General features: G+C 43.1%; 1 protein-coding gene across 1 annotated transcript in view; it reads right to left on the bottom strand.

Moving 5' to 3' along the window:
• Positions 1–2,401: 2,401 nt before the first annotated feature.
• Positions 2,402–23,907, bottom strand: part of TSEN15 (tRNA splicing endonuclease subunit 15) — a 62,026-nt gene continuing 40,520 nt past the window's right edge. The window contains exon 4 of the mRNA XM_054693407.1: positions 2,402–2,634. Coding sequence (XP_054549382.1) covers positions 2,517–2,634 — 118 coding nt within the window. The 3' untranslated portion in view covers positions 2,402–2,516. The remainder of the gene's footprint in view (positions 2,635–23,907) is intronic.

Below are 23,907 nucleotides of genomic sequence, written 5' to 3'. Positions count from 1 at the left end.
GAGAATGAGCTACTCATCAGGCAAAGGGCTGTGAGCAGAGCACAATCACGGCAGGAGACAACGTCCAAGAGGATAAATAAATACATAATAAGCTTTATTCTCTGCATCCTCTCTAAGGAGAGACTTCTTGCTGTCTGCCTCTGCCCCTCCCTAAGCCACTCCTTAAAGCAACTACTCTAGGGGAGTTTGCTCCCATCCAGAGAGGGCAAAGGGCACATGATTTGGCATCAGAGTGACCATCATGACCACTGAGGGCAAGGCAACCGGAGAAAACCACTCAGGCGTGTTGAAACTAAAGAACTAGGCATCACACTAGTGTGTAGAGGGGCCCAAAATACCACCACAATGGAAACCATGATGGAATACTATACAGCTTTTAAAATAACAAGTTTATGGACTACCCACAAGCAGAAATGTTCATATAGAAGGGTGTCAAGTGGAGACAAGGTCAATTTTAATTTATATGGATGCATCTAAATGTTCATTGCCGCTATCAAAAGATTTTGCAAACTCAGAGATAAGTTTTATAAAGTTGTCCCATCTCAACTTTAATGGACTACACAACCGTATCTTGCATTTTTCTAGTAAGTTCATTTTGTATTGAACTTCTATTTGTACTTCCTTTGCTAGCCTCAAAACGTACACTGGAGTTGGACCAGCAAGGCAGTAAGAAGGGGCTCTTGGGACTTTTCCACTTGCAAGTTATCTTTGCTCAATACCTCTTTGTTAATTTTCTTCTGGAGGCCTTTCTATAGTCATATCAAACTGTTACAGGGATGCTGGAACCCGGTCCTTGTTTGTTACCTTACCTTCCTATTATGAATGAATCTGGTCCTTGTTTTGAAAACCATAAAATCCTGGTCAGCCACTACCCTGCTTCCCTGCTACCCACCCTGGTCTCAAACCCATAAAATCGGGACCTTCACAGCTCTCCGGTCACACGTGTGGCTCACAGTAGTTGCCACTTCCCCTAGGGTGTGATCCACAATAAGCCTTCCTTGATGAGCCTTTGACTGGGTATCTCTCTACATTCTTTTTGTTATAGCAATAAAACCAGACAACAAATCTAACAAGACTGTTGATTTGCAGCAACATGGATGGCACTGGAAGGGATCATGCTCAGCGAAATAAGCCAAAAAGAAAAAGAAAAATACCGGATGGTCTCACTCATAGCAGGAATCTAGAAAACTTAAATAAGGGACCAGGAAAATGAATATAAGAAAGTGAAAATCAAAATCAACAAAAACTATGAACCAGAACACTTTTTGGGGGGTGGGGCGGGAGGGAAGGATTGGGTCAGAATGGGGCGTTTGCAATTGTATGGGGGAATATAAAAATAAAATTTAATATTTAAAAAAAAAAAAAAAAAAAAGAACTAATGAACTAATGTTACTGAAGTTTTAAGGATAACTGTCGAACCAACACCCAATAGGTCATTGGCAATTCTTTTTAAGCAATAAAAATAGGAAAGAATTTCCTACTATTCTACAGTATTGAAATAAAAATTTTGTTTTATACGAAAAAAAAAAAAAAAAATTATAATTGCACAGGTGGCAGTCACCAAACTCAAATGCAACATGACTGCACGTGTTGAACAGGGCTTGGGTCCAGATCCCTTAGCTGAATGCCAAGGTATGGTCAGGAAAGTCAAAGGACACAGAGAAGTCAAGGAGAGCCCATGTATTTATTTTAGCACTGTCACTCTGGCAAATTATGGCCTGTTACTGTCAAGTTTGTTCTGTCTGAATATGTAGAAAAAAAAAGCTCATAAGGCAGAGGTGCAGTGGAGCAGGGAGTAGGTGCTAAAATAGCAAGCACCCAAAGGAAGGCCCAATTCTCCACGGGATGCTTGAAAGTCCTTCCTGTGCAACAGGCAGTTAATGTGCCCTTTTCATCATTTCGTCTTCCGCATCCTGTTAAAGCCTCCTTCTGCTTTAGCCCCTGTCCAATGCGGCTTTCCATAAATAGAGTGATGACAGCTGTGTCTGTTGGGAAAACCACAGCCCCACTTTTCTTTCCTCAGAAGTGCCTTGGGGCTGTGATACTTACCACTGCTTAACAAGGTGGGGTTTACAAGGCCAGCGGTGGAGAAGCTGGTTATTTCTTCCTTGACAGTGTCTGTCATTCTGGCAGCTGCCTCTAGGAAAATGGCAGGTGGGACCAGATGCTGATTCCCAGCCCCAAGGTTGATTCACCCAAACAATGATAACTATGAAGATCAGGAGTGAAACATTCTTTGCCTCTCTGATGCATTTTCTCTTACTAAATTACTAATTTTTTGTATTATACCTTTGTATGAACTTTATTAATAACATTATTACTTGAGTGGAACACTAAGAGTAAAACAAACTCAATAATAAAAAAGCATTTTTATTTTTTTTAAATATTTATTTATGCATTCAAGAACTAGGGTACAGGCCAGAGGTGTGGGGGGTGAGAGGATTCATCAGAGACAGAGGGGGGAGCAGAACTGGTGAATCCACTGAAATACACTGCTGAGGGGAGCAGAGGGAAAGTCAGGAGTGGTCTGCTGCATCATAAGGGTAACTCCTAGGCAGGAACCGAGCTTGTGCTGCAATGGCCGCTGACAGATTCATAGGGTGCATCTCAACTCCTTGCGCCACCAGGGAGGTCCTAAAAAAGCATTTTTAATGACACATTTATGTTACATTTTTCGTTTCTACTACCTTTTTTACTATCAGGAAAATGAGGTTCAAGATACCAAGACAGACTTACCCGGAAGTCTACTTACCCCCATGCTATTAAGAGCTGTATGGCCTTAGGTAAGTCTCTTGACCTCTCTGGGCTCAGTTCCTCTCTAAAGACAGGAAGCGACTTAGACTTGAAGGAGATGTCAGGTCCTGTCTGGCTCTAATTATCTTCATACTAATTGTTATTGCTTTTCTTCATTATCAATTGTTTTAACTTTTGTTTTAGGGATATGTGTTTATTTTTCTTGATCCCCACAACTTTCTCATCACCTAACTCTCATCTGTCTCCTCTCTGAGAGGATTTCTCCCGTAAATCCCGCTAAAATAGCTTATTCACCCAACTCCAGTTTAAACACAATTACCCGACACACATAGTTGCTGAAAATTGGCCATGTAGTCTCTTCCAAAACCTAGTAAACAATAAATAAATATTGATGATTGAATTAATGAATAAATCTTTTATCAGTTCCTTTGTACCACTGAAAAAATCTGGCACTGTGCTGTTCACTATGGTAGCCAATAGTCACATGTGGCTGGTGAAATTTAAATTAATTAAAAGTTCAGTTACTCAGTCTTGTTAGGCACTTTTTTCAGAGTTCAGCAGACACAAAGTGCTTAGTGGCTTGTGTGATGGTCGGTGCAAGACAGAACATTTCCATCATCACAGAAAGGTCTCTTGTTCTGGTCTCAGTTCTGACTGTCCCCCTCCAGCTCCTGTGATCACTCATGGAAGCTATCAAGTGTCTGAGGGTCACCTCCTCCATACCAGACCATTCTCCATTCTGTAGGTTCATTTTTTCATGCAACAAATATTTAAGGGGTGTTGGGAGCTTGCTGCTCTAAAGGGAGCTGGAGTTTTTGGAGAACACCTGTTTACTCTGCATACGGAGTTCCAGGATGTTAGAAGTTCTCCAAACAGAACTTCTTCCCAGAATTGACTCCTGTTCTCTGCGGATGGACTGATTTCTGCGCATGTTCCCCACTAACCAGGAAAACTTGTTTTCAGCAGTAACTTATTAATCTGTATAAGCGAAAACACAATTGCATGCTATTTTCTTGTTCCTTTGTTCATATCTTTAATAAAAGCTTGGGCTGGGAGAGTGAAAGGCAGAGCTGCTCTCAGTGGCCCTCTCCCCAGCCTCCCACCATTGCAAATTCATTTAGACTCTGAGTCTTCGTTAATGGCAGAGAACTTCATTGGCTGTCCTGTCTGTGGCAGTGGGTGTTTTAAGTGATGCAAAGGGAGACTACTATATGCCATGTCTTTATAAAACTCAATAGGAGAGCCAATAGGATTCAAGTCAGACCTAGTCCTAGCTAGAGGTAGTGTGTGTATGTCAATCCCATGCTTAAAAACCAGTTATAGTTATTTCTAGCTAAGTTCCTCACAGAATTCCTGTAATGTTGGGCTCTGGAGGGATAAAGCATATAGGGAGGGCCTCCGGTGGCACAGCGGTTGAGCGCTGGGTTGCAAAGCTACCCACAGCCTCTGCAGCGCCAGTTCAATCCCCGGCTGCTGGGCAAGGGTCCCACATGGCGCACAGACCTCTCCTGCCGCCCGGCCCACTGCTCCCCTCAGCAGTGTGCTTCCTCAGTCTGCCTGTTCTGCTCCCCGCTCTGGCTCTGGTGAATTCTCTCACCCTCCCACGCTTCTGACTGTGCCCAGTGCTTGTATAAATAAATAAATAAATCTTTGGGAAAAAAAAAATCTTTTTCTTTGAATCCTTGCCAAGTAACCCCAGATAAGTAAGAATTCCTTTTCCTGTGTGCCCACAGACCTCTGCTGTTAAGCCTAGTGTCACTTATTATGTTTACCCTAACCTCGTTTTTCAATGGGGCTCTCTCTGCTGTCCGAGGAACTTCTCATTCATCAGAAGTCCAGTTCCTGACATATAATAGGACCCTAATAAATAACTCTGGACAGATGATAACTGAATGATGATTAGATGAACAAATGAAGGCAGAAATAAATGAATATTATGAATGTGCAGGGCCTGCTTGAAATTCTCCAGAGAGGTTTGAGAATTTTGAAATGGAATAAGAAGGCCATAACTGCCTACTTATTCTTATGCTACTTTCCTTACGTTGTTATTTTTAACCTGTTTTAAATGTCCCTTCTGCCCTTTTCTTCTGTTGTGAAAGACATTTTTCTTTTTTGCCCCCACCATCTTTCCTTTCTGTTTTAGCCACAACTCAAAGACCAAAAGCTTCACTTCCAAATGCCACATGTCCAAAACTCTCTTTCTTCTGATTGGAGAAAGGTATCTTACTTAGTAACCACACCAAACTTCCCTGTTTAGGCCCAATCTCAAAACTCTTATACAGGAAATGTAAAATCTTCATTAAACATTAATGAATGTCTTCATTAAACATGGTCACACCACTATTTGAGTGTTTTATAAACCAATCTGAAGCAGGCCTAATGTTTCTTCATTTTTCCCAGGCCTTTAAAAGCTCAATTAAACCAAAGAGAAAGTTCACAAAATAGCTACATGGAGGTTCCGTCGTGGGGTCCTTGGGGGTGACTGTCCATCACAAGGCTTTTCAAAGGGAGGGAAGAGGTGTCCCCTAACACCCTACAACAAGCCAGCTCAACCAACCTAAATATTAATTAACCCATTCAACTAGCAGGTAAATTTTCTGGGATTCAAATCCATATTTTTGATATTTCAGGATATTTTAAGTGATCATTAATTTTCCTCAAAGCTGCCCCTTCACATGGCTAATCACCGAAATGACTGCAGATACACCATCTGATAAAGAAACCTGCAGTAGGGCCTCCCTGGTGGCGCAAGGGGTTAAGCACCACACCATGAAGCAATCTGCAGCCTCTGCAATACGATTTTGATCCCCAGCCAGCCAGGGAGAAACCCACATGGCGAGGCAGACCTCTCCTGTCTCGCCCACTGCTCCCCTCAGCAGTGTGTTTCAGTCAGTCTGCCTGTTCTGTTCCCCACTCTGTCTCTGGTGGATCCTCTCATCCCCCGCATCTCTGGCCTGCACCCCAGCTCTTGTATGCATAAATAAATAAATCTTTTTTTTTTTTTAAAAAAAAAGAAACCTAGAGTATTCACTGAAAGTATACAGCCTGTCTGGCCCCATCCGACACCTCCAATTCTTCTCACTCTCCCCAGTGGTTTCAATTCCATGTCTTTCACTATGAACTCTTGAAGAAAAAATTGGGTTGAATATATCATAACTACCTCCACCTAGAATTATTTCAGCTAAATTTGTAAGTATCAATTACACAAGAGCAATATTCCAACATTTAAAAACCTTTCACTAGTCAATTAACAATACTTATGTTGAAGCCCAGGGTGCTGTGGGGCCCCAGGTGCTGTAGGGCCCAGTGCAAGGAGGAATTTGTACAGGAGTCAGAGTAGGTGAGATAGAAGTGAAGTGTTTCTTTTTTTTTTAAAGATTGATTTATTTATGCATACAAGAGCTGGGGTATAGGCCAGAGGTGTAGGGGTGGGAGATGTGTGTGAGAGGATTCACCAGAGACAGAGTGGGAAGCAGAACAGGCAGATCTACTGAAATACACTGCTGAGGGGAGCAGCAGGCGAGACAGGAGAGGTCTGCTGCGCCATGTGGGCCACCTCCCTGGCTGGGGATGGAACTTGTGCTGCAGTGGCTGCGGATTGCTTCTAGTGCTGTGTCTTACCCCCTTGAGCCACCAGAGTGGCCCAGAAGTGAAGTGTTTATTGCAAGCAGCAGTACACTCAAGAAAGAGAGTGTGGGCAGATCCAAGAGAGACTAATGCCCTAGGTCCTCAGACACCTGCCCCCCCCCCCACACACACTTAGTAAGGGGCTCACAGATGGGGTCCTGTACTGGTCCTAACTAGTTGTTTGTTTAGCAAGACAGTTGAGTCATAGCAGGACCCTGGAGGTTAAGCCAACATTGAGGAAGTTTAAACAAGTAGGTTTTGAGTCATCTTGCCCCAAACAATTTTCCAGTTACTAGATTGGAGAGAGGTGTAATTTACCCCATCCCCCCCACTCAGAGATTTAAGTCCCTTCCTTATTAACTTAACTCTATTTATCAGCCTGATGAAAATAGTGGGGATAGCATAACTTTGTCCTTGAGTCCTGTCCCTCTGTCTCTGCCCTGGGACCCTTCCTGTCTCAATCCCCCCAAGAGATCTTTCATCCTCTTTATTAAAAGTGCAAAGGAATGATGGTCTCAGTCTGCAGTAGCTACTTCTTGTTGAATGTGGGGGTAGTCCCGACCTACAGGTGTGAGGGGTGAAATTGTGCCTCAGCATGAGAGAGAGAGAGAGAGAAAGAGAGAGAGAATGGAAGAGGGCTCCAGGTTTTGGACAGGTTGTTACCTGCGGTTGTTGAACCTTTGATACCAAGAGTTTGAGCAGACACGAGCCCACCATTCAGAGGATAAGAGTAATTACTAGGATGCCTGTGAGTGAGGAGACCCAAGATCACCATGCTGTAAGCCAGTCCCGTGGATTTGACACCTCTCAAATTCTATGGCCTTTTGGAGACCAGTGGGACCAAGCCATGTAAGGAGATCAAAAGGAGTAAACATATTTGCTGACAGTTGCCGTAGGACTGAATGAGTCCAATAATTTATTCATACCAACTAGAAAAGGCTTTGTTGAGAGAGCCTCCCTGGTGGCCTAGGGGTGAAGTCTCAACACTATCACCAATACAGCCTGAGTTCGATCCGCAGCCAGTGAGGTGACCCACATGGCGCAGCAGACCTCTCTTTTCTCCCCTGCTGCTCTCCTCAGCAGTGTATTTCAGTAAATCTGCCTGTTCTGCTCCCCACTCTGTCTCTGGTGAATCCTCTCATCTTCCCCCGCCCCATACTTCTGGCCTACACCCCACTTCCTCTATGTGTAAATAATAAATAAATCTTAAAAAAGAAAAGGCTTTGTTGACAGCAGGTGTCCAGGACCAGGGCGCAGGTTCTTTAAGGGTGCCCCTCTGGGAGGCAGCTTCTTTCTCTGTTTTTCGTTTCCAGGCAACCCTGGAGCTCAGCTCAAAGTTGCCGCTATTACTGGTCTGTAAATATGAGTCTCAGAGAGAAAAAATTAGATATTTTTTTCTTTTTATGTTCTTTAAGGTCTGAGAGCAATTTAATCATTCAGCCTCTCTTCCACTTAAAGGCTCAGCCACATCCAGTCCTTGTTAAATCTAAGAGTTGAGTATACAAAGTGACTACTTTCAGATTTTTATTTTTTCTGATAAGCTTCTGGTCTGGTTTTAGAAATGACCCAGTAATTTATATAGCTGTGATCAAAGCTGCACGAAGGGAGTCAGAGAGGGTGCATGCTTGTGTGTATGTGTGTGTGTGAGTGTGTGTGTGTGTGTGTGTGAAGAGTCTCAGGGTTTCAGTAGATATTAAACAGTGATCAGATGAGGAATTTTTTTTAAGATTTATTTATTTATACAAGAACTGGGGTACGGGTCAGAGGCACACGGGAGGGTGAAAGAATTCACCAGAGACACAGCGGGGAGCAGAACAGGCAGAGGAACCAAAGACACTGCTGAGGGAGCAGCAGGCGAGGCAGGAGAGGTCTGCTGCACCTCAGATGAGGAATTTTTGTAAGAAATAAAAACTTGCCAGAGGTTCAGAGCTTCTCAATGATCCCTTTTTCAACAAAAGAGGAATTCCTCCCTAATCTCTGAAAAGTTTTGCTGACTTTTAACTACTGTAAAGAACTGATCCTAATGTGAGGAAGGGGTTAAGGGTTTCTCAGGAAAGAAGTATTGTATAATCCTAGTGATTCAGCCTCATTATCTTCACTCAGCCTGGAAAAGTAGCAGCAAAGGGTGCCATGTTACCCTACCTCAAGCATAAACCCAGGTTTAACAAGAACACTGGGCATTTGTGCTTTAGCTTCAGGGAAAATCAAATAAGGAAAAAAAGGCTTCAGTTTCAACCAGAGAGAACATGAACAAGCTTAGGAGAGAATGTCTTGTTATACAGTAGATGTCTGTACTTTTTCTCAAGAGAGAAGGGAATTTGGCAAGTATTTACAGAGAGACTTTTGTGGAGAAGATGAGCTGTGGAGGACAGAAAGAAAAGTAAGGTTCTTGCAGTCTCTGCTTTACAGGGCTCATGGTCTAGTTGGTACAATAAGGCCATCACTGAGAAAGTTATGATTTATATAGAATAATGACTCAAGACATGACGTGAGGCTGTTGTGTATGCACGTGTAGTGTGTGGGAGAGTGCTCTCCAGATGGCCCCTGGCTTCCCATGATCCTAGCTGTGATTTTTTGACATTACAATGATGTGAAAGCAATACACGTTCTGTGGAAACTACTTCCATTTTGATCTTTCCCCGGAGTGGTGCTATGTGGTACGATCCTTGACAGTGGCAGGAAGCATGGCTCCCAGTCAGCCTGTTGATTACAAAAGGAAGAAACAAACTGTATAGGCACAGCTCACTGTCTTTCTAAATAACAGTATGGTTGCCAAGCCAATGGCTAAGCCAACTGAATAGTCAGGACTGCATTATCTTCTACGACCTGTTGTTGGGTCTCATCAAAGAGAGAAAAACTGATGGCTCTGTTGCTGTAGTATTCCCATCATCCAGAAATTCATTTTATTTATTTATTGGGATAACATTGGTTTACATCATTGTGTGTGTTCTAGAAGTGTAGGATCTCCCCCTTCAGGTATTTTTAGCATACTGCACTCACCACCAAAACACCCAAAGGCCACCACCATAGTCCATCGTGCTTCCTCCCTACTTTGTTCTCACCTCTCTACTTTCCCTTCCGGAAGCCTCAGTTCTATAGTCAGCTTTCAAGGGTTAGCTTTTTAGTTTGGCTTTATTTGACCCTTTGTTTGGTTTCTCTATGTTCTACATATAAATGTCACCATCCTATATTTGTCTTTTTCCTTCTGACTTATTTCGCTTAATCCCCTCTGGCTTCATTCATGTTACCACAAATGGCAAGAGCTTGGATAACTTTTTGATATCTGAGTAGTATTTGATATCTTTTTGATAGCTGAGTAATATTTGATATTTTTGATAGCTGTACTATCAAAATAGTAGTATCTGATAGCTGTATCAATCAAATAGTAATATGCAATATCTTTTTGATAGCTGAGTAGTATTTCATTGTGTATATCTTCTCACTCCTCTGTATTTGGGAACTTACATTGTTTCCAGAGCTTTGCTATTGTAAATAATGCTGCAAAGAACACTGGAGTACATGTTTCCCTTTGAATTAATGTTTTTGTGTTCTTGGGGTAGATACCTAGGAGTAGAATTGCTGGGTCATGTGGTACATCTATTTTTTAAAAGATTTATTTATTTATGAATACAAGAGCAGGGGTGCAGGCCAGAAATGTGGGAAGGTGAGAGGATTCACCAGAGACAGAGTGGGGAACAGAACAGGCAGACTGACTGAAACACACTGCTGAGGGGAGCAGCGGGCGAGACAGGAGAGGCCTGCTTTGCCATGTGGGTTGCTCCCTGGCCGGCTGGGGATCGAACTTGTGCTGCAGTAGTTGCAGATTGCTTCATAGTACAGTGTTTAAAACCCTTGCACCCCCATGGAGGCCCAGGTACATCTATTTTTAATATTTAATTTTACTAATATCTTCATACTGTTTTCCATGGGACTGGACCAGTCCACATTCCCAGTATATGAGAGCTTTTCTCCACATCCCCACCAACACATCATTTCTGGTGTTTTTGACACAGTCTATTCTCATGGGTGTGAGGTAGTACCTCACTGTAGTTTTGATTTGTGTTTCCCTGACAATAAGTGATGACAAGCATTTTTTCATGTGCTTATTAGCCATCTGTGTGTCTTCTTTGGAAAAGTGCCTCCTAATTCTTCAAACATTAGTCAGGCCAGTGTGCTTTCAGCTGTGCATGTTAAAGTGAGAACCCACACAGCCATTCTGCTTTTCACTCTCCGTGCAGGGTTCAACAAATTACCTGAGATTTTCAACACTTTACCATAAAAGAGGCTCCGTGTTAGATGATTTTGCCCCACTGTGGTTAATATAAGTGTTCTAAGCATGCTTAAGGTAGGTAAGGCTAAGCTATGATATTTGGTGGATTAGTTGTATTAAATGCACTTTTTACTTAAAAGGGAAAAAGAAAATTATCAGATGGTTTCACTTATGGGAGGAATATAGGGGAACCAAATAAGACATCAGGGGAAAATAATAACAATAAAAAACACAACAAAACAAAACAAAAACAAACAGACAATTATAAACCAGAGATATCCTGCAGGAGATGGGGAGGGAGAGGGATCAGAGATGGGGGAGGATCCCAAGGGACTGAGGTGATGATGCACGGGTGCCTGCCTTGGTGAAGGGAATTCTATGGGGACCTGAGCGTGGCAAGGGCGAAGTAAATATTGTTTAAAAATGAACAATGGTGTAAAAAATAAATAAAAAAAACCACCCCTGCTATATTGCACTTGAGAAGGATATTTAATGGTTGTGGTTGTCTTAGTCTGTTAGGGATGCTATAAAGGAAATAGACTGAGTGATTTATGAACAACAGAGATTTATTTCTCTTAGTCCTAGAGGCTAGAAGTGTGAGTCTAGAAGGATGAACAGAACAGCCAGTCGCCTTCTGGATTGCAAACTTCTAGTTTCCCTAAGTGGCAGGAAGTGCAGAGAGGATGCTAGCTCTTTTTCGAACTCACCTAAGTATACTAATCTCATTCACAAGGGCTCCATTCTTATAATCTCATCTAACCCTAAATTACCTCCCAAAGGCCCCACCTCTTACTGCCATCATATTGGGCGGTAGTGTTTCAATATGTGAATGTTTGGGGTACAAAAACACTCAGTCTGTAACAGTGATTGATTACAACAACTTCCCCCACACCTTCTTCCTTGAGCAGAATGTCTGCTCCACTAAAGAAGCCAGTTGCTCAATTTCCCAACTTTCTTATAGAGCATGGCCACGTGGCTCCACCCTGGCTCACAATACCAAGAAGAAATCTGCTAGGGGACATATTTTTGGAAAAGTTTTCCTCCCTATTTTATAAAAGAGAACTCTGAATAGGATGACTTTCTTCTAGTCTTCCTTTGGGGGTGTTGTGTAAGTACATCAAGCTTGGCTGACAGAGCTATCTTGCGTGGATCAGGAAGAAATTAAAGAATGACACATAAGTCCATCTGAAATCCTGACACTTGTTACTGTGTTGATCATCCTCAGAAGACAGATCCCTCCTTGTTTAAACACTATTGGTTGAGTGTTCTATTTACTTGCAGATAATATGTTGCCAGTGAAAGAGGGTGCTGCAGAGACTGCCCTAGGGCACGTTGCAGAGAATTCATACTCTTTTACAAAAAAAAAAAAAAGGTGTTTATTATCCTTTTCTTCATTATATGGCAGCAAAAGAAAAAATATGAAGAGAAAACTCCAAGACAAAGAGAATACCAGTGCTGGCCTGGAAAGAAGGGACTGTCAACAACTAAGCTGGCAGTAAACAAAGTGAACAGCATTTTGCCATGTGTTTGTAGCTGAGAGAAATCTCTCTATAAAGGAGACAATGGATAAAAGCAAAACAAAGACTGAAGACTCCGAAGATGATAAGCAAGAAAGGAATAACCCAGTGGAGACCAGAGTGGGATGCCAACGGTGTAGGCTCGGAAGAGGATGGTAGAACCCAGAACAGCAGAAACTGAAGGTCTGTATCACCACAGTAGTCTCTCCACTCACGTCTATGGGTTTCAGTAGCTCTCAACTAATCTTTTACTTTTTTACAAAGACCCAAGTTAAAGTGTCCCTCAATATGCAGCTATAGATAGATACCAGCTTCGTGTGGGTCTGCTTTGATTGATAAAATAAAGATTCCAGTGCTCTTTTACCACTTTGTTTTATCAAGGAGAACATCTCTCTGGGGTACTACAAGCTGGATAATCATTAAGCACTTTTGTTAACTGGTGGATGATAGATAGCTGCCCCCAATGTCGATTAAATAGGCACAGACAAGAAAGAGAAGCAGGCTCCATCTGTCCATTGCTGATGCCGGCCGCCCTGAGAAAGCAGTCCAGGCATGGACAATCTGTCACATCTCAGCGATGAGTGTCCTGTGGTGCCTTTAACAGGAACCAAGGTGCTGTGCTAGACAACTCTCCTCCAGGAATGGGAATCCATGACCTGACCCCACGAGAATGAAAGCATTTCTTTCCCAGAAAAAGAAGAGCTGGATTTCTTTTCTTTTCTTTTTTTAAAGATTTATTTATTTATTTATATAAGCACTGGGTACAGTCAGAAGCACAGGAGGGTGAGGGAATTCACCAGAGCCAGAGCAGGGAGCAGAGCAGGCAGAAGGACCGAAGTACACTGCTGAGGGGAGCAGCGGGCAGCAGGAGAGGTCTGTGCGCCATGTGGGACCCTCCTCCGGTGGCCGGGGAGCAGCCGGGGATCGAACCAGTGCTGCAGAAGCTGCGGGCAGCTTCGCAACCCAGCGCTCAACTGCTGCGCCACCGGGGAGGCCCTGGATTTCTTGATATTCCCGACCCCCTACCCCCAAACACACATGCTATTTTTTAAAAGAGAACCTCAGTTTCCCTGCCAGAAAACTGATCCTAATGTTTTGTAAAGGATCATATTAAAAAGAAAGATCCTTGGCACCGTGAATGAATGCATGCCAGTGTCCTTACACAACTGAAGCCCTTGGAAATATGGCTTCCCAACCCACTGGGGGCACACGAGCTTCCCAGGAGGCCCAGCTTGCTTTAGGGCTAAAAATGGAATTAGAAATTCCAACTAATGTCATCTGATTCTGATCAAGGACAGAGTCTTTGGCTACTCCCTCAGCATTCAAAGAATGTAGTATTATTCCCCCGATAACACACTGACTCTCCATGAGTTACAGAGTCCCAGTGGAGAAGTAAATATTTGCCTTGGGTGAAAATGAATTTCCCAAAAAAATATGACACAAACACTACCTTTTGGTCTCAGATGAATCAAACTTTATAACGAGAAAGACTTTTCCCATTAAAACTCTACTTTGGGTGGGCCTCCACGGTGGCACAGCGGTTGAGCGCTGGGTTGCGAAGCTGCCCACAGCCTCTGCGGCGCTGGCTCGATCCCCGGCTGCTCCCCGGCCACCAGAGGAGGGTCCCGCATGGCGCGCAAACCTCTCCTGCTGCCTGCTGCTCCCCTCAGCAGTGTACTTCGGTCCTTCTGCCTGCTCTGCTCCCTGCTCTGGCTCTGGTGAATTCTCTCACCCTCCCGCTCTTCTGACTATACCCAGTGCTTGTGTAAGTAAATAAATAAATCTTTAAAAAAAAAACCAAAACTCTACTTTGGGGAAGTGATTCTCAAAGGGCTGGTGGGGCTTCCTGATGGAGCTCCAGGGACATTGTGGGCCCCATAACCTGTTCTGTCTTACTGAGTTTAAAAGCGGGAACAACGCATAGCAGTGGGAAGAGCATGGGCTATGGATTCAGATCTGGGTTTAAAATTACTGTGTAATATCAACAAGTCAGCTACTTTATCTAAGCACCTACCTTATAGAGTTGATGTGAGATTATGTGTGTAAAGTACCAAAGAAAACATAAAGGATCAGTTTGCTAAAGCACTCATAAGACTAGAGATCTCAGCAGTATTGAGTTTTACTAATGACTTGAATGAAACAAGTTAATGCAATGTCAGGTAGAACAGGAGTGACCCAGGACTAATTAAATGCCCCTCTCCCATGTCTTTTGTGCCACATCAGATAATCTCTTGCACAGATTAACATGGAAAACATTTAAGTCAATTATATGGCTACATCACCTAGGGGAAAGCTATTATCAATTATCTTCCTATTACCTATCATAGTTATATAGCTTACTAAATTATATAACTTACTTAGCCCATGTTCAGTGCATCCAGAGACACCAGATTTGTTACAAATGATCAAACCAGACAAATGAAGTAATGTTGGCAAGGATGTGGAGAAAGGGAACTCTCCTACATTGCTGGTGGGAATGCAAACTGGTTCAACCACTGTGGAAAGCTGTGTGGAGATTCCTCAGACTACTACAAATGGAGCTACCATATGACCCAGCAATTCCACTCTTAGGAATCTGCTCAAAAAACACAAAAACATTAATTCAAAAAGATACCTACACCCCATGTTTATTTTTTTAAAGATTTATTTATACAAAAACTGGGGTACAGGCCATATGCGAGAGAAGTTGAGAGGATTCACCAGAGACAGAGTGGGGAACAGAACAGGCAGACTGAGGAAATACATTGCTGAGGGGAGCAGCGGGCAAGACAGGAGAGATCTGCAGTGCCATGTGGGACCCTTGCCGGCCAGCCAGGATCAAACCAGTGCTGCAGAGGCTGCGGACAGCTTCACAGCGCTCCCCTCAACCACCTGTGCCACCAGGGGAGGCCACACCTCATGTTTATTGCAGCTTTATTTACAATAGGTAAGATATGGAAACAATCCAAATGCCCCAAAATAGGTGACTGCATGGAGAAGATGTGGTATAGATACACAATGGAATACTATTCAGCAATCAAAAAAGATAAACTCATGCCATTTGCAGCAACATGCATGGAGCTAGAAGGGATTATGCTCAGCAAAATAAGCCAGAAGAAAAAGAAAAATATCAGATAGTTTCACTTATAGAAAGAATATAGGGGAACTAAATAAGGTATCAGGAAAATAAATAAATAGATAAATAAATAAATAAAAATTAGCAGGCAACTATAAATCAGAGACATTCTGCAAGGAGTGGGAGGCAGAGGGATCAAACCAGGGAAGGGAAGAGCACAAGGGACTATGGTGATGGTTCACGGGTGAATTGGTGGTGGAATTTTATGGGAATACACCTGAGAGGAGAAAGTATACATTATACAAAAATGAACAATGATGTGTGTGTGTATATATGTGTGTGTGTGTGTATTTAGTATATTTAAATAATTAAATAAATAAAAGCATTTCCTAGACAAGGACCCTGAACTCATGAGTATCTTCAGTGTATCTACCTGAGGGTCTATAGTTATCATGGTGACATGAAGATCTGATGCAGTTACCTTCTTTCTTCTCATGGGGCTTCCTTCTCATCGACAGGGTGGATGTGGGCCTGCTCCTTAAACATTTCTTGCTCAGCACCTTACCCTGACTGGGATTTGACAGAGGGCAGTTTTTAGCACATTTTTAATAATAATAACTATAATGTGACTCTGCTAACAGTTCTATTTCTGCCTGACTTTCCAACTCTTGCATAATTCAGCCTATTTCCTGCCATCACCCAGCCAGACTTCACTGCCTTTCTCGTCTTGTTCTAGTCTACTGTTCTGCCCATCATCCAAGGGCAGCTCCATGCCCCTTCCTCCTCAAAAACCTCAATCCTACCTTTGCCTTTGATCTCATTCTTTCTACTATCTATAATCCATGATCTAATCCCGAACTTAGAGTACCTTGCCTTATAATGCTCCTTACTATCTATGTGTGAAAATCTTCTTTCTCCAAATAGATAATAAATCTCAATAGAGTGGAGATCTCTGACTAACTTTGTCCTAGTCACTTACACTGGGAAGCATCCCTTGATACACCCTCCCCTAGGGATGTGGGCCCCCTGGTATTGACCTCCTCAGCACCTCAGCTATCATATTGTGGTATCACCCAACAATCCCTCATTTAATTGTTGTCTCTCTTTATGGGCAACCATATCCAGAAAAATGGTTCCCTCTTTCATCCCCAGCACCAGCCATAGTACCTGGCAACAAGTAGGTAACTAAGAAGTATTTGTTGAAGAAACAAGTTTTCTAGTAGTAAAACCAGGTAGAGCAAAGAGGCCCATTAATTTATACGGTGAACGTACTGAGCGTCTACTCTGGGTGCTCAGGGTGCAAAGACACAATTTCAGTCATCTAATCTCTGCACTGAGAAAGTTTAAGTCAACTTCTCAAACTTTCTGCATCCCCAGACATGTATGTACAAAATAGCCATGTAGATAAAATCAAAACCAAATTCCATTTAGTTAAGCCTGATGAGTTAATAGGAGGAAAGGAGAAAATCAAGGCAATCCTCTTCTTCTCCCCCAAATACCAACATGCAAGCTTCACTCCTGGCCCCCAGCAGTCCTTACACTGGCATTTACTTAGTAGCTAGTAGGTCTTTCTCCCTGCTCCTGATGTCCCTGTTTTTACGAGCACAATTACATTCGTGGAAGTAAATGTTAAGACAACTTTCTGGAGACTTTGATTTTTAGAATGACCTTCTCTGAATAGCATCCTGACCTGTTTATAACAGATTTGGGCCACCAACATAACAAACTTAAAGCTACAGCTAATTAACGATAATGTTCATGCAAGATAATAACATGCATTTAATTTTAGCCATCTGAATATTACCCTCTGTATGAAAAGGTAACACGTTGTCATTGCTTTTCCTAATTCAACTTACCCTGGGTCTGGTGCAGTCAGCCCAATCATCAACCTTCTGACAAACAAGGAAACAATGCATTTGATGTCTGTTAGTTGTGTCTTCTGAGAACTAAAGAAAAACTGCGGTAGGCTAACCCCTCAGCTCCTCCCAGGAAGAGGGACTGGCACTACAGTATGGAGGTACAGGGATTCAGATAGGATGTTTCCTCAAGCATATAAGGTGACTCCCTCCTTCCCTTTCTCTCTACCTCCCTCCCTTCTTTCTTTTCCTGACTACATGATTCTGTAGCACAGTTCAAATGAGAAGGATTGCTCCACTCCAGCTTTCCTCTATTGGGGCTTCTCCCCGATGACCAGTCTACAGTTATACACAGTCTATACCAGCATTACCAGCTGCCTCAGCCATACATCAAAGGGGTTGATTCACTCAAAACACAACTTTTCGGCTGCTTCTTTTCCCCATTACGTTTTCCCGCCCACTAATGCTCCTCTGTTTCATGGCCCGGGGGAGGTGACCTCCATGACTCTTCGTGCACTCTTCAAAGTCTTTCTGCCTGTTCTGTCCTCTGCAGCCAATGTCAGTATTTCCTGCTCTGCCTCCAAACTGGAGCTCTTTGAAGACAGGATCTGTGCTTAATTTGCCCTGACATCTCCAATGAGTGTTGAGTAAATGTTTGGGTATAATGAACACATTGAATCAACGTTGAATCAAAGAACAAATACTTGGTGTCTGGGAGATACAAAAAGAAGTGGGTTTCATGATTCATATTTGAGTACTTGGTCCATCTGGACAGAGGAATAAATGGCAAGGGATCCTATAGGCGATGACACTCCCTTATGAAGCTGGGGTGTGTGGGGACTCAATAACAGGAAAAGTTAATGGAAATATCAAGGGCCCATAGGCAGTTTTGGGGGACAGTTGGATAACAGACATAAAGAAAACTTGAGAGGGAGAAAAACCAAAAGAAGCTCTTCAACTGGTTCCAATTAAGCCATGCAGCCCCATGCCCGTTTATCACAAGTTAGCACATTTTTTCCCCTCTTTCCACACCATTTAGAACTCTGACCAATAACCCCAGATGTTTCTGTTTTCCCAAATAGCATTAATATCATCTCTAATGCATTCATTTGGATTGAAATAAAGTCAGAAAGCCTTGCAATTGCTTAAGAGGCCTCTTTTGTGCCCTCCCACATCTGTCAGCAGAGGGTCTGCAGCCCAGAAGTGCATTTGAAGGGAACTGATGGAATCGTCCTGAGGAATGCAACATCAGGAAACCAGACCCTCGGAGTTTGGGGAGGTCCCACTCCCCGAGGTGCCCAAGAAGCAGAGGGACTGCTCTTTAATAGATGGAACAACCATTAGTTAATTGCAATTTGACATCAAATCTGTTTCGTGCTACAAGCTCAACCCTGCTATCCTAAATCAGAACAGTGACCTACTCCCAGGCGCCTCAGCCTAAACCACAGAGAGAGCATGACAAAGGACTTGCTCATGTTTTATTAGCACCATCCTGGCCTCAGGCCCCCGGTCATCTAAGACATTCCCTTAGCTCACCTTAGATGCACACATTCGCCTGATGGATATGTTCTTGGTTTAAGCACATTACGTTCCACAGAGGAAAGATGCAGGCATATTATTTGACATAAATCATTTGATTTCCGTATAGAAATAGGATTGGAAAATTTCAGTGAATGCGGTTAGCTTTCTTTCTGACATCCTCAAATTCACATCAGGATCTTCAAGTGGATTGGTATCAGGATTTCCAGAATTTTTCTTTCTCTCCTAGAAAGGTGTGTGTTTTATGAGGTGCAATAGAGGTAAAAACTACACATAAGAGTTGCCACCACATGTCAGAGACATAGCAAAGTCTTTACTATGACTTAGCCTTTGGATTAGTCAGCTAAGTCTTCCAAAACAAAATCCACAAGCTGGGTGATGTAATCCATGTGTCACCTTTTTTTTTTTTAGGCTAAAAGTCCAAGATCTAGGTGCCAGAAAACTTGATTTCTGGTGAGGTCTCCTTCCTGATTTGTAGGCGTTACCTTCTCACTGTGTCCTCACATGCCCTCCTGTGTCCACATACAAGGGAAGAGGTCGCTGGACACTAGTCCTATCAGATTATGGTCATAGTGTGGGGTAACATGACTGCCTCCTATAGATTTTAACTCCAAATGCAATCACACTGGAGGTTAGCGCTTCAACAATGAGTGGGATGTGATCTAGTAATAGCTTATAGCAACTGGTTTCTCACTATAAAGTCTGGGAAGTCTGGGCATTGTCTATTTTTTATTGTTGATCAAACTGAGGGTTATGTAATATGCCCAAAGTCTCACTGACAATAAGTTGTTGTTGGTGGTGGTGTTATTTTTTTTTAAATTTATTTTATTTATTTATACATGCAAGAGCTGGGGTATAGACCAGAGTTGCCAGGAGGGAGGTGAGAGGATTCACCAGAGACAGAGTGGGGAACAGAACAGGCAGACTGACAAAATACACTGCTGAGGGGAGCAGCAGGCGAGACAGTAGGTCTGCTGTGCTATGTGGGTTAGCACCCTGGCCAGAGATGGAACTCATGCTGCAGTGACTGCCTATAGTTTGATAGCGCCGACCTTAACCCCTGAGTCACCAGGAGGCCCCGTGGTTTTTTTTTTTTTTTTTTTTTTAAAAAGAAGTGGAGACACATAGAGCTCATTGATATAAATGTAGAGTTTCTAACAAAAAAGTCAGAAAGGAATTGCAGGGGAGAATGATGGACAAGCACCGGATTCACAGCAGGTCTGTTCAGTTAAACACATCACCAGTAACTGGGTTGAGCTCTGGTGGAATAGGTGAAAGAAGACATGGTAACTATTGTAACTTCCAGAAGCTCATCGTCTCAACAGCAGCAAAGGAAGCCTTATTTTCCCCGCCCTGATTTGGATGAAACTGTTAAACAGAACAGTGTCCCTTTGATTCCCCTTCCTTTCCTGGAGACAATTTTGGGCTCCCCTTTGGGGTTCCTCTCCTTCATTGGACACCTCCACCTGGCAGCTAGCGCCCACTACCTAGAGTCTTATTATCTTTCTCTTGCCCTCACCACCATCCATTACCTTCTGAATCTTTCTTCCATTGAAATGTCTTTGCTCCATCTTACTCCTTGAGGCAAGTCTCTCAGCTTCAAGAGGAAAGGCCACAGCTTGCTTGTTACATCTCCTGGGAAAGCACTGAAGTTTTATTGGTGGGCTCTGGAGACGGGTGACTTACAGCACTAATTTCAGCCACTACAGCAGGCAGCGCAGTGGGGATTTTTTCAAGATAAGCCCATATGTCAGTGACATCAAACCACATCAAGTAAGACAGCATCCACCCTAGAGTTTCCACAAATAAGGCTGTTCCTGCTACGACACTGACCTGCGTTAAAGGGCATTTAACAGTCAATGCTTCACTCACATGCTTTGGAACTCACACTTCAGAATGAGGACGGCTATGCTGCTCCTGGGCGCCTGCCCACGCGTCCTTGGAAGGAGCTCCCAACCAACGTCTCTGCAGATGTGGGGTATGAATACCCCGGTTCCCTCATCCCTTACACTGTGTTTCCCCGTGGAAGTCCAGCCACTCACTGAGGATGCATATCTACTACAGGCTGCACCCCTGCCCTGGATCACTTACCTACTGTCAAATGATGAATGGTATTTCCTGTGTTTCACAAATCAACCACTTGTACTGATAGCTTTCTCTGGGCCAGTTGCCGGAAGGAGCCAAATTAAGAAAAGATGGCCATCTGGGCCTCCCTGGTAGCGCAGGGTAAAAGACAGCACTATCAAGCTATCGCCAAACACTGCAGCCCCAGTTCCATCCCCAGCCGGCCAGGGAGCTGGCCCACATGGCACAGCAGACCTCTCCTGTCTCTCCAGCTGTTCCCCCCAGAAGTGTATTTCAGTAGATCTGCCTGTTCTGTTTCCCTATCTTTCTGATAAATCCTCTCAGCCCCCACACCTCTGGCTTACAGCCCAGTTCTTGTACGTGTAAATAAATCTTAAAAAAAAAAAAAAAAGATGGCCATCAGAGAAAGGGGCAGCGGGACAGGATGCATGCCTGGCTCTCTCATTGTGCCATGTGGGTAGCCTGGGGAAGCCTTCCAGCATCTTAATTTTCCCTCCCCTGTATGGCCGTGGGAGAAGGTGGCACACTCCCACCAGAGCTGGTCTACCTGTGAAGGTGTCTAGAGAGGGCAGCTTCTCTGAGCATAATCTTTTTTTTTTTAAGAAATTTATTTTTGCATAGAAGAACTGGGGTGTATACCAGAAGTGTGGGGGCTGAGAGGATTCACCAGAGACAGAGTGGGGAGCAGAACAGGCAGATCTACCTAAACACAATGCTGAGGGGAGCAATAGGCGAGACAGGAGAGGTCTGCTGCATCATGTGGGCAACTCCCTGGCCAGGTATTGAACTCATGTCATTTCAGTGGTAGTGCTAAGACTTAACCCCTAGGCCACTAGAGAGGCCCTTCCAAGTAGAACCTTAATTTACGTTGGTTCTGCCAGGGCATGTACAGGTCATGGGAATTAATATTTCAATAGAATTCATGTAATTTGGAGTCAGGAATATCTTGATGGGATTTCAGCTCCATTGCATATAAACTATCTGTGCCTTATTTTCCTCATTGTTATGTGGAGTAATTATTTCTGCCTCAAAAGTTGTTCCAAGGATGATGATAATAGCTAATTAAGTTTCCAAGAAATTGACATGATGTTAATATAACTAACCTAATGAGGTGAATCACAGGTTCCTTACCTAGATCCATGGAGTCAAATGAGTTTTGGAACTCAGAAGACATATTTAATAAAGATAACAGGATGCATGTAACATATCCTTGTAGAATTGTCACCATGAACTGGGGGTATCTCCTAGACTCAATCACCAAAATAAGATGATTTACACTAGGTGGGATAAAGTCCATGAAAAGTGTTCCTTTGGAATTCAGGTAAAAGATTGTGTCCCAGGGAAGATAAGCAAATCACTCAAGATCACACACCAGGATTTGAGCCTCAAAGACTAGTGCTAGACCCCTATACTGACCACTGGACACACTGCCTCCAGCCGGGAAACCCTCTGCTGAGAATGAATGGGGGCATAAGTGTCTCACATCTGATTCATAAGGGAGGTGGGAGCTTCTTTTTGCTAATATCTTGAAATATTTATATAAGTGTTTATAATTTTTTTTTATTTATTTACATGAATGTATTTATAGGAATCATTTCTTCCAGAAACAAAATAAGAGATATGGTAATATTTGAAACATTAATGCTATAAAATATCAGTCAACAAAAAGATGATAGCTGCTACTTCTTGAAAAGGTTCTGGATAATTTTACATATATATATTCATTTCATCTGATCCCCATAGGAGCTCACGGTCATACTTAATTAAGTGGCAGGGCAGGGGATCTATTCTGGGTCGGCTGAGGACTGTACCCCTTCCACTCCACTGCCCTGCCTCCAATGGGCGGGTTGGGTACACCATCATCTTGGCAGGGTTTGTTCAAGGTCGCAGGAGAGCTGATGTCTAGAGCATTTACTGCACAGCAAGACTCTGCCGTGATTGACTTTTGCTTCGGAGAGATCCGTAACTCAATATTGTTGTTGTTGTTGCCCACCTTTGCCACTGTGAGAAAAGAACAGTATCAATTGTTCACGAGAAGATGCAAGAGGATTGATTGGAAAGAAAATGCTATTGAATTCCAGTCCTGTCCATAGCAGTGTACCATTCTATATTTAGATAAATGCAGCAAAGAAGCAATAAAAACAAACTATAAAAAGTACTAGACTCATGCCAGGAAGCAATAAGAAGCTGCAAGTCCTCATTCTTTGCCCAAAGAATGATTATTTTTAAAACAAGAGACAAGAAAAACAAGCAATCTGTTTACAAACGCTCAGTTCTTTAAGATCTGGGGCATCTCATAATCTCAAAACAGTTGAAGGACATTAAGAGCAGGGTCCTCTTCTGCCTTTTCAGAAATGAGACCCTGTGGGGTGAACCTATATAGGCCTCGGCCCATTGGGGAAGACAGCAAAAACATGGGGTGACTAGGTCAAGAGCTACCCCACAGTCCAAGTTTGAGCCTTGGTATTTCAAAAAACATGACAATGAATTTAAAAGATGACTGAGGTTAATTTGCACATGGATCTGAAGACTTGATCTTAACTGAGGTCCTAGATTCCCACTCCCTGGAGGACCTGGACTCTGCACTCCCCAGAAAGGTTGTAATCCCTTCATTACTTACAGCAAGCAACATGTTTCAATCATTGTCTTCCACTGCAGTTATTTGTTCACATCTTAACTTTTTTAGTGAATCATGAAGTCTTTGAGAGCAGAGGGTAACCCTTCATTAGCTTAGAACCTACCCAGGAGCTAGCGTGCTATCTACTTAATTGAGGTTTCTAATGGGCCTCTGCTGCTCAAAGCCTGTTCCGCTTGTGTATTCCACAGGTCGGGGTCCATAGTAGTTTCTTTTCCAGTCCTGGGAAGCCTCACATTTCTGGATTCTATTGAGTCCCTTTCATTTCTGCTCTCGTGCAAACTAGTTCCTGACAGAGCACATCTGTCTTGTTATACCTTGTTAAATGCAGTAAGTGATCTCCAGCCTCTTCCCTGGAGATAACTTGTCAGACACTTGGCTGGCCTTTTAAATTATCACTGGCAACAGCTTCACCAAATGCCTTGTTCGCCTTTCACAGGTCTCCATCTTCCCAGCCTTGCAAATCAGTGACTGCGCCACCCACCATCCAACTGCTGAGTCCATGAGATAGAATTTCAGTTTCTCTTCCATTAACCCCTCTTCAAAGGGTTGATTTTGAAATTCACTAG

Source organism: Talpa occidentalis, unplaced genomic scaffold (assembly GCF_014898055.3).
Source record: "Talpa occidentalis isolate TD23 unplaced genomic scaffold, MPIMG_talOcc4v2.1 talOcc4.12, whole genome shotgun sequence".
Classification (NCBI taxonomy): Eukaryota; Metazoa; Chordata; class Mammalia; order Eulipotyphla; family Talpidae; genus Talpa; species Talpa occidentalis.
This window is presented reverse-complemented; position numbering and strand designations above follow the sequence as displayed.